Source organism: Aspergillus sydowii (assembly GCF_001890705.1).
Source record: "Aspergillus sydowii CBS 593.65 unplaced genomic scaffold ASPSYscaffold_19, whole genome shotgun sequence".
Taxonomy (NCBI): Eukaryota; Fungi; Ascomycota; class Eurotiomycetes; order Eurotiales; family Aspergillaceae; genus Aspergillus; species Aspergillus sydowii.
The window spans coordinates 61,018-72,376 of record NW_024467877.1 but is presented as its reverse complement, the minus strand read 5'-3'; the positions used below and the strand labels follow the sequence as shown (position 1 = coordinate 72,376).

The 11,359-nt window shown below is 50.1% G+C and overlaps 3 protein-coding genes across 3 annotated transcripts; 2 read left to right on the top strand and 1 right to left on the bottom strand.

The window, feature by feature from the left end:
- Positions 1–226: 226 nt before the first annotated feature.
- rcoA (putative transcriptional repressor TupA/RocA) lies at positions 227–3,326 on the top strand. The gene is made up of 8 exons (XM_040843614.1): positions 227–642; positions 785–866; positions 940–1,262; positions 1,329–1,855; positions 1,924–2,388; positions 2,462–2,594; positions 2,660–2,735; positions 2,806–3,326. Exons 1-8 carry the CDS (start codon positions 522–524, stop codon positions 2,828–2,830), a joined length of 1,752 nt encoding a protein of 583 aa, XP_040696388.1. The 5' UTR covers positions 227–521; the 3' UTR covers positions 2,831–3,326.
- Positions 3,327–8,679: 5,353 nt separating this feature from the next.
- ASPSYDRAFT_568848 (uncharacterized protein) lies at positions 8,680–9,647 on the bottom strand. The gene has a single exon (XM_040849286.1). The coding sequence runs from the start codon at positions 9,527–9,529 to the stop codon at positions 9,002–9,004; it is 528 nt and encodes a 175-aa protein (XP_040696387.1). The 5' UTR covers positions 9,530–9,647; the 3' UTR covers positions 8,680–9,001.
- A 118-nt stretch (positions 9,648–9,765) lies between these two features.
- Positions 9,766–11,298, top strand: ASPSYDRAFT_62638 (uncharacterized protein; the record flags this gene model as incomplete). Its single annotated transcript, XM_040850150.1, has 4 exons — positions 9,766–10,545; positions 10,601–10,654; positions 10,713–10,886; positions 10,960–11,298. 4 exons carry the CDS (start codon positions 9,766–9,768, stop codon positions 11,296–11,298), a joined length of 1,347 nt encoding a protein of 448 aa, XP_040696386.1.
- Between the last annotated feature and the right edge of the window lie 61 nt (positions 11,299–11,359).

Here is an 11,359-nt window from a genome sequence, read left to right as displayed (position 1 = left end):
TACTAAATAAAACTCGCCGGCCTATGAGAAACGAGTCTAGCATCACACCAGGCGGAATCTGTGCTGCCGTCTTCCCCACATTGTGCAATATTATTCAGCGTACATATTTTCTGATTACCAAAGCACTTATGCACAAGCCTAGTCAGTGACGGCGTCTACACCCGGCCAGGCGCCACTCAGTTTTCGGCTACCGCTCGCTTCTGGCGCCAGAGCCAAGAGCGCAGCCGCCCGCTTGAGACGATTGCATCTCCGAACGGGTCTCAACCCAACTAACTCTACGAATCCGACCTCCTCATCTTCTCATCTCCCACCACTCATTACTGCTCTCCCCTGATTGCATCCTTCTTTTTCTCTGCCCTGCTGCACAGCTCTGGGCTCGTGTCTTCCTTCATCACCCCATTCTCGTCCGTTGTCGCGAGCTCCTAGGGGTGCGCTGAATGCGGCAGCATTGACCACCTTCCTGCTCCTAACAAGTCTTCCCTCGTCTGGTCGGGCGCAGACCCTCACAACTACCATACATCATGTACAACGCACATCGCGGGATGGTTCCTGCTCCCAACTCTCGCCTGAATGAGTTGCTGGATCAGTTGCGCCAGGAATTTGACAATCAATCGAGGAGTACTGGCGAGTTCGAGCATCAGTGTACGTGCACCTCCATCTCTCGCATAGCACAATCCTTCTCAACCAGGGAGTGGACAGGATGCGTGCCAAGTTTACATCGCGCTCCGGAAGCCATTCGCCCAAATGACTTTGCGACGAGCTTTACTGACGTATTATACTGCAGTAACTGGACAGCTCCAGGAAATGGAGATGATTCGTCAGAAGGTTTTTCAGCTTGAGCAGGCACAGATGAAGATGAAACAAGAGTACGCATGCCTCTCGCCTCTTGCATTGTTGCCTTTGACGTGTAAATAAACTAACCCCGACATTACTCTGCAGTTATGAGGCAGAAATTCGCATGTTGCGACACGAGCTTGAATCGCGCGGCGTCCAACCCGTTTCCTCTCACGTTGCCGGCCCTGCAGCGCACGGTGGTCCTTCTCAAGCGCCCCCGCCTGCATTGGGCCATGGTCCCAGCAATTTGTTTGGTGGTATCATGGCGAATCAAGGAGGTAGTGGCCCCGGTCTTGCCCCTCCCCCTCCCCAGGATCAGCAGCCACCCCAGCATACCCTTCAACAGCCTGCCCCGGCGGCTCAACAAGGAGCACCGCAACTATCGCAGGGCTCTTTTGGAGGATATCAACCTGGCACTGCTGTGAACGGTATGTTTTAACTGTGTTAGAGAACAGATTATCTGACATCTGACCACTATTTTCAATCTATTGTAGGCTACGGCCCTCCACCTCCCGCAACCTCCCCCGGACCCGGAAAGCGCCCTCGCGCACCTCCTGGCCCTGCCACCCCGCAACAGACCCATCAACTAGCGTACCCAGATCCCCGCGGGTCACCACAGATCCATCGGCCGACCCCTCCAAGTCAAGCAGTCGTCCGTGACCGTCCCGGCAACATGCTCGCCAACTGGAATCCCGATGATTTGCCAGGTTCTCAGAAGAAAGAGGGCGCCGATTGGTACGCTGTTTTCAACCCCGAAGTGCAGCGTGTCCTCGATATCGAACTTGTTCATCACCTCGTGCATGACAGTGTTGTCTGCTGCGTGCGTTTCAGCCGCGACGGCAAGTACCTTGCAACCGGATGCAACCGTTCTGCTCAAATCTTTGACGTGACCACCGGTCAGAACGTCGCAACTTTGCAGGATGAGAACGTCGATAAGAGTGGCGATCTCTATATCCGCAGTGTCTGCTTCAGTCCCGATGGCAAGTTCCTAGCTACTGGCGCAGAAGATAAGCAGATTCGAGTGAGTTTCGTTCCATATGTTCAATACTAAGTTGTTTGGCGTCTACTGACTGGTGCTTGCACTTGTAGGTTTGGGATATCGCTTCGCGAACCATCAAGCACATCTTTACTGGCCACGAGCAAGATATCTATTCTCTAGATTTTGCTGGCAATGGTCGGTACATTGCCTCTGGTAGCGGGGACAAAACCGTGCGCCTCTGGGATATTGTAGAAGGCAAGCTTGTTTACACCCTCAGTATCGAGGACGGCGTTACCACAGTCGCTATGTCGCCTGACGGCCTTTATGTTGCGGCTGGTTCTCTGGACAAGACTGTGCGAGTCTGGGACACTACTACCGGTTATCTCGTCGAGCGTCTTGAGAATCCCGATGGCCACAAGGACAGCGTGTACTCCGTTGCTTTTGCACCGAACGGAAAGGACCTCGTCAGTGGCAGTCTAGACAAAACCATCAAACTCTGGGAGCTTAACCTGCCTCGCGCATACAGCGGTGGCGGTAAGGGCGGAAAGTGTCTTCGGACCTTTGAGGGCCACAAGGTAAGATATAGTGGTTTTCTATCGTTGCGTGCCGTGACGCTTCGCTTTGACCTACACTAATACCTAAAATTAGGACTTCGTTCTTAGTGTCTGTTTGACACCTGATGGCCACTGGGTAATGAGCGGCTCTAAGGATAGAGGTGTTCAGTTTTGGGATCCGATCACTGGAAATGCGCAGATGATGCTTCAAGGACACAAAAACTCTGGTTCGTGTGCCCAATTATATTGATACTTTTTAGATATGAAATGTTCGTCTAACCTGGTCGAATAGTTATTTCAGTTGCTCCTAGCCCTACTGGTAACCTGTTTGCCACTGGCAGTGGTGACATGCGTGCCAGAATTTGGAGGTATGCTTCAACCTATACTCCATCGTCTTTTTCTTTTGGAAACGTGAGCTAAATATACATTCACTTGTAGGTATTCCGCGTACACCGGACGGTGATTATTGGATTTGGGAAAGCTTCGGCGTCAAATGTGATCTCGATTTACTGTGATTCTACTTTTCTGCGTATCTACCTCATCTTCTTATAACCGACGCAGGCCAAAACAAGATCAGTGAAATAGTTAACTAACGGTCTTGTGTGGTCTCTTCTTTTTCCCTTCACTTTTTTTCTTGTGTGTGTGTGTGTGTGTGTGTGTGTGTGTGTGTGTGTGTGTGTTTTATCTCAGTTTTAAGCAATTGTACGAATTGTGTCTAAATTAAGTTAACCATACGAAATCACACAACGGGAAAAGTCCACAAGATAAAGGGTTTCTATGTGGTTTGGGTATATTATTGTTGGTTTCCTAATTCAAGTCGAGACTTCACTTTTTCTTTTTTGTTGATTTAGGTGTGTTGTAGGAGCTGAATACAGTTGCCATGAGAGTCAATATAGGTTACTACTACTTGAATGCGGCTTCTACACAAAATATACTTGTTGACAATATGGAAACTGGGCTGAATTTTTAGTTCTTGCTACTGCGCGCCATGATCGTTTAGAAATGAATATATCTGTATACGTACAAGGTGCACCTGAGATGCACCCGGAAGTAACACAAACCGGGCTTCAAAGTTCAAAAGCTCGCATCCAACAAAGCCGAATGAACACCATTGTACTAAGTCGCTTGCGCGCTTGCGCTCTATTATCATTTGAATGTTAATACACTAGTAGCATGCAGGACCCGCAGGGTCAAATGAGCAGAGTCCACCGTCTGGTAATATTTGTTCCTGTATGCTTCGGACTTCAGAACTCAAGCCTGCTCTTGTCACATGGCAATACTCCAGCCTGGAGGCTTTTAGGTAGTACCGCGAGTGGCAATTTCAGCATCGGGTGTGTCAATACATGTATGTAAGCATAACCATAGCGCATCCTGCACCCGCATCACCCATATTGTTCGATGCTCTGATGCTCTGTTCCCCTTCCTTTTTTCTTTTCTTCTTTTCAGGGTAGTCACTGGAAAGGGTCAAAAGCCAAGAACTTCGAGGCTTGCGGACAGACAGGTATATGTAGGATTTTCGGCATTCAGGTCGATGATAATACAGGTAAAGCTGGGATGGGACATCCACGAACTCCAAACAATGATGTACCCACCCGATACGGTAGAAGAAATAGGTAGAACGAAGCAGACAGCAAACAGCTCCATAACAAGAGTCTGTGCCCATTGCAATTCGAACTAACTAGCGCTGGTCTGAGCCGGTGTGGTCTGAGCTGATGTGCAGGGATATATACTCTTTCGCCATAAGTAGGTGGATTATGGTGACACAATCAATGACAGTTTGGGCGTTATCAACCACGAAGCCCCGCATATAGAAGGCCGGCTTTAGTTTCAACATGTCATCGCATACATCCAATTGAGAGGTGATCCGCTCTCTGTTTTCAATGAGCCTGGTGGCTTGAACTCGGGATTGGAGCGTGCCCAATACGTTACTGACGGGGAGGGGAGGTATCCTGCCTCATTGGTGCGACCATCGTTCACCGAGTAAGGCTTATGCGGTGGTGTAATTGGTCGAGGTACCCCAAACACTCCCACTATCTCGGACGATGAAGGTTGCGAGCTGACAGGTCTCCGATAGACTTTGGGACTCGTGCTTGCGTTGTTGATGGGCATTGTTGCCCACGACCTTAACTCCGGGGTTATCAGAAAGCGAGACCACTTCTCAAGTCTTGGGCTGGGTAATTAGATGTTGTCCTTCTGTGTTTCGAGCTACTTCGGTTCTCGTTTGGTGGACGGTGGACCGCATGTTGCGCCGTGAGGGCTTGCGAAGACACGCCCATCGGGCCCAAGGTCGAGAGGATTTCCGGTGAGGTTGATCGCGAAAGAACCCAGTTGACTTGTTGGCGGAAATTTTTTTTTTTTCCTTGACCCGTTTCCCCTGCGCTGGTTGGCAAATGGTGAGCAACCAGGGGGAAATCGCCCAGATTGGTGTGATAGACTGCAGCAGCTACTACTGCACTGCCCTGGATTCTAATCACGCGGTTGACGAACTATTGGAGATTATTCAGTAGCGTTCCCCGGGACTCAGACATGCACAAAACCTGCGAACAGCCAGGCACTAGCCTGGTAATCATGTATCAGCTGCTGCGCATAAGGTTTTTCAGTTTATTGAGCCTCCCTCTGTCTCCAGATCGCAGCCGCACGACTGCCTTTGACCACACCGTTACCTCAGTTACCTGTCCAGTTCTTAGCTTATGAGACATGAGTCAGGAATCAGGATTAAGTTCGGCTTATAATTCGTCAATACCGTCTGACAGATGAGAAACGCACGAGTTGACTGCGGTGTCAGTTTTCCGTTCGTGTTTTACGCAGTAACTCCGACTTTGTGAAATTTCATCCAGAAGGTTACTGTACCTGGGCAGCCACCCACGGAGGCGAGGCCTTGAGTCGCAAAATGCAATGTGATATGTCCCATCGGCCCTGTGTTTGCGCTTGATCTCCGTCGTTCCAATTGAGGGTCTTCCAATTGACTGCTGGCGTCGATCAGGTACCAGGCTTCAATGAGACAGCCAGCCATCTTGCACCTGAAGACGCGGTCTTATTTCTTGTAATTGCCGTTTTGAGATAGCATCTAGAAATACGCCCTACGGTGTGCCCTGTCCGTCTGGGATTGTCTCCCCTGACTGGAACCCTGTAAAATTTGGGATGACGCAGCCGATGGAGGCTAACGAGATCAAAATTAATACTTTCGGAAGTTCGGCCCCGGGGAATTGCCACGGCCAGATTGAAAATGCGAACCACCAGCCATATTGGGAGCTTCCAGCCGCTCAGGCATCGAACCAAAGGGCCGGCCCGTTCCTCGGCAAAGAAGAAAACTTGAGTGACGCGCACACCTTCTGGCCATTGACTTTGACGAGTGTATGTGGTCTGGAGAGAACAGCGATTATTGCTGGGGCCTGACTCAGTCCGCAAACTCCGAACTCCCGACCTCAGCCACGAGTTGTGCAACTTGCGCTACATGAAGATCATCATCTGTGGCACGGCCGCAAGCATACCGGTATTATTATTACTCTTTTTGACTCGTAAAACTGAGATTTTGGATCCTATTCGACCATCGACCAAGTGAGCATGCATGCATCGCCAAGCCCGTGTCTCATCAAGCAGATGGTGTTACGGAGGGGAAGGGAGAATCCGAAGCCTGAACACATATCTCAGGCCTCATCGAATTTCGGGTTGTTTTCAGCAGAGCTTTGCGGTGATCCTCATCAGCAAAAAGTACTCGTCCTTATCCTTGACGGAAGTCAAAGCACGGAAGGCTCTTGTCCGCACTTGAAGGAGCTAGTGTTGTTATACCCCATACTCGGTCAAGACTGAAGACAGCCACCATTCCACTTGGATTGCCGGGCTGCTTCGCTGCTTGCAGAATAGTGCTGAGCACAGTGGTTCAGAGTGGGCACGCCGACGCCGTGTCGAGGTCCACTACATAACACCCAATGGACAAGGGACAAAAAGAGTCAAAGACCCAACACGAACAGTGATCGATACTAGGATCTAGTGCAAATGGTTCCCAGGTTCAGCCGTCCGTGCACAAAGCACACAGTGTGCAGTGTGCAAACACCCAGTTGGCCAGAGCCTGGCGGCTCCTTGTCCTCGGGAATCAAACTTCGAGAAATGCGACGTAAATGGGGCTCTGCCTACGAGAATCTTCCCGGTAGAGGCGGCCCCAAGAACTCGGATGTCAGATTGTCATCTTTCATCTCGTGGTGTTTCACGACCGGATTCAGTAGTGGCACTGGTGGTGGGAGGAAGTTCAGAAAACTGAGGCCAACCACCCTGTCCTCAAAACTCCGCAGCAGCGCAGCGGCTGTTGAGTGTTGACAAAGAAAAGGGCCTCGCAGAAATGATGAAACCTTTTTTTTTTATTTTATTTTATTTTTTTTTCTCCCTTCGAAAAGAAAAATGCAAATGGAAAAGTCCTTCATTGATTGGTTTCTGGCGCAGATTACCCCAGGACGAGGCTTGGGGAGGATTTCTGGGTCGCCAGTCGCGGCTGGTGCGATGAAAAAAAGAAAAAGGAGCGTGGGGGCCAGCAGATCGAATGAGCGTCCAGGCAATTGCGGTATCATTCGATCTCCCGCCGACGGTCGACGGTCCGTTCTGGAGCCCTGCCGAACCCTGCGAGTCTCGTAATTCAAATTATCGCTGCCAGGCTGCAGGAGTACAGACGACAGAGGCTGGAGAGACTCCATTTGTCCATTTCTCAATTCAAAGCCTTGGGTTGCTTCAGATCAAATAGCTGTGAATCGACACATCTCATGGTAAAGTGTCAGCGCGATGTCATACTCTGGATTTCGCCAACGACAGGTTCTCCCGGAGCCCTCGGACATCTTGCAGCAGATATGCAGCCAGTCTTGGTAGTGCCATCAGCTCCGGGGTTGCATTCAGGATGGGGATCGGGTCGGAGTGTCAAATACTGCCTGGAGAGTTCGGGAAGGACAAGCTCTGCAGGGTGGTCGTCCAGACCGCGAAGGAGAATCCTGCTTTGTCTCCTTTCCTTTCCTTTCCTTTCGGGACTCAGATCTCTATTTTTCCTTTTCTGACGGAATCGAGAGGAGAATCCGTGTGTTTGCGAGGAGGCCACGATCGACGGTCGATGCTGGTCCAGGTGATGATGACCGCCGATCCGCTAGTCAGCGTGGCTTTTTATGAAACCGACCCCCATTCAAACACCAGTACACCACAGGTGCCTGCGTGGGAAACGGGGGTATCCTAGTCAGCAAAAATCATGCCCATACTCCAAAGCTTGGCTGTCGTGATCCATCGTGCCTTGACAGTGAATTGCTCAAGCTTGCCGCCTTTGTCACCTGAAGAATTGCTCTCTTGACGTGTAGTGTAGACTCCGCAGTACGCAGTAATGATCGTGTTTTGGACAGAGCTTTGTCCAACCGCGTCGATCATCGCCTTCACAGCCAGGGACGACAAGTACAACGGACAAACTGCTTGACGAGGCCCACGTTCTTGTGATTGGATTGGTCTGTGTTCACGCACTGGTCCACCATCCACCACCCACTCGGGTCAGATGATCTCAATCGAGCTATAGGTACTAAGCCGATTCCGGATTTCCGTCTGCCTCGTTTAAAGGTATTCTGATTATTATGTCCATTTGATTCGTGCAATGGGAGAAGAACGCCTAGCGGCTGTTTGTTGATGTTTGGCCAGCCGAGCTTGACAATGGGGCTTGCTTGGGATCCCGCGAACTGGCTGCCAACAGATGATCAGCGCAACTCGGAAAGAAACCAAAGATCCAAAGGCCCAGCGTGGCAGAGGTACCATGATCCATCAATAACAGTTGGTGTGCGGTTGGAAATGTCAGCCCGATCGGAACGTCACCGTGCATGCCGTGATTGGACTCGACTCACTCTCGAGGCAGCACTGGCTCCTGTCAATGGCCAGTTGCGGTCCGTGACCGTGATTCATCCCGCCGCCAGATGCAATAATCTACGGGTCGCCGCTCCAGGGATCCATCACGGTCGCCCCATCGTGTTGGGCGGGTAAGGGAAAATTCCTGAGGGGCCCCGTCTTCGGACTCTCTGAGTCGCGTGGACATTATTGGACACTACTGGACAAGTGGGTGAAGGCACCGGGGAAGACTAAATTAGCGACTCTGGACTATATCTGAGCTGCTTCTCACTAAACTAAGAGGGGGATCATGTCTTGCCTCCTGTCGCCAGGCCTGTCAATCAACATGGATCATTAGGGGGCAGCTGAGCCGCGAGTAAAATAGTTCAGGAATCAGAGCCCTCCATGGAGTCCGTTTCTCCATATTATTATTATTATTATTGTCCATGCCTCTTCTGATCAGATGCCTGGTGGGGGCGCTGCGAAAAGGACCCTAAAGATAAGTACTAATCAAATGTTGGTGATGCATCGATGACTGGTGAATCTGCTCAAGCTCTTTCATCCTGAACCTTTCCCTTTTTGCTCTTTTTGCTCTTTTTATATCTTATCTTATTCTAATTCTTTACCCCCGCTCCTTTTCGTTTGACCTGCCGTCCTCGCAATTGTTAATTTGACGGGCCTGGGACGACAGGGAAATACGTATCTACTTGGGGTAATTGTTCTTTCTTGTTCACGGGATCTGACATTGTGTGCAGACTGCACGCAAAAAAGGAGGCGCCCTATAACAACAAGACATATATCATGAATAGGCGAGACCCCTGTCATTGGGGGCCCCGCTGCTTCCACTGCTCTGGGACACCGGGAGGAAGAGGCGGATAAGCCAAAAAGAAAGGGAAAAAAAAAAAAAAAAAAGGAAGAGGAAGAGGAAAGGTGCATTTCGTTCTAGATCGACAGCACCAGGAGCATCGCGCCGTCGAACCCAGAGTGCAAGGAACCAACAAAAAAGTAAATAAGTCTTTTTTAATTTTTTAATCTGAATTATCCTATTCGATTTTCTCATCAGAATTAAAAAACAAAAAAGATTAATTCCGGCTGATCGTATTTGCTTATTACTAGTGATCCCCATTGCCGGGATCACCTCCAGATCCGAATCCATTCCTCGTTGTCCCTGCCTGTCAATCAAGATCGGCTTGCGTGCCTCCTCGACGGCTGATATCTTATATACTCGCCTCGAAGTCCATCGGGTGGGGTCCTCTGATCGTTCTTTGTTCGTCTTGACAATTCCATGCTTGTTTTTGAAGGTCTGGATCGTGCTGGACCTTGTCATTGATATTAGCTCCGGGCCTGATATCCCATTTTCTTGTTGCTTCTTTTTTCAACATTTATAGCGCCAGTACGCTATTCTGCAAAATATCACACGATACCAGTGCAGAAGAAAATAAAAAGCAAACCAAACGAAAAGAACTCCGCACAGACTCCAGTCTTCTTCAACGGTACCATCGGCAAGGGGAAAAAAGGTATACACCCGCGAGGTATAAACCAGCAAGTCCTCGCTGAGCTGCAATGGAGGCCGCAGAACCTGTCTCATACGAGTTTCCCGGCCACGGAGTCGGCGCCGTACCCCCCCGTCGGATGATGAACTCCAACCTCAGCCATAATTTCCCCTTTTATACCAGTCCAACAACCTCGTTTCCGTTACCATTTCACCAGCCACACACAACAACATATGGCTTCAGTCATCCCCTAAGTAGCCACCATCACCATCACCACCAACATCACCATCACCATCACTCCGGCTACCAGCAGTTCTTCGTTCCTAACCAGCCACTTAACGCGCAGCCCGTGCGCCTTGCCTCGGAGCCGCCATCAATACAGCCAATCCCGGACATTCGACCGGCCAAAAATGCCCTCAACAGAGTGTCCAGAGAGCCCTTGCCTAAGGTCGAGCAAGGCTCTGGACCGCAGCCTAGTCCCACTGTCCCAGCTCCTCCGGCAACCATCGTAGCTGCGCGGGAAAAGAGCACTGGATCTAGTGATATTGAGTTCTCGACGGAGGTGGATGTTTTGATGAAAGCGATCCAGGCCAAGGGACCCTCCCAGCCAGCAAATTTGCAGTCGCTACCGCCATTACAGCAAATGACCCATAGTGGCAACGAATTCCACCAGCCATACATACCACCACCGGCTGCGAACACTCGCCCCTCTATCATTGTCGAGGAACCCCAGTCTCGATCGGGGAAAAGGCGGAAGTATGCATGTACTTTGCCACAGTGCGGGAAGAGCTTCGCACAAAAGACCCATCTGGACATTCATATGAGAGCCCATACAGGGGACAAGCCTTTTGTAAGCCAATAGCAATAGCACTCATGACGAGAATATGCGACTGACGGTGGTCTAGGTTTGCAAAGAGCCATCATGTGGACAGCGGTTCTCCCAGTTAGGAAATCTCAAGGTAAGCTATAATCCATGATAGAGCCGAAAGAGAGTCGATTAACCTGAATTCGGTATAGACCCATCAAAGGCGCCATACAGGAGAGAAACCCTTCTCCTGCGACATATGCCAGAAACGCTTCGCCCAGCGAGGGAACGTTCGCGCCCACAAAATTACCCATCAGCAAGCCAAACCATTCACCTGTCTCCTAGATGACTGTGAAAAACAATTCACGCAGCTTGGAAATCTTAAGGTGAGTCCAAATCAACAAGTAATGGCTTACTGTAACTTAGAGCCAGCTAACCAAGCCCAAAATTTAACTCCAGTCACATCAAAATAAGTTCCACGCAACCACGCTTCGAAACCTAACCTTGAAGTTCTCCACCGTGATCGACGGCGAACATATGAACCCCCAAGATCGCAAACTTTGGGAATATTTCGCAACATTATATAAGAATAGCAACAAGGGAATCAAAGGACGTGGAAAAGATCGCAGGATCTCCCCATCCTCCAAATCGGATCCGTCTTCTGGTGGGCGGCGACGGTCGAGTGCTGATGACAAAGCACGACGGGAGAGTTACGAGGACTCCTCCATTTATACTGGAGCGTCCAGTAGTAGCGATGAAGACGAGGCCGAGCCATACTACATTGAAGGACGCGGTTAATGAGTTTATTTTTTTTTATTACATTGGATTCGATTTGACTGGAGTACGGAGTAGTGCGTTT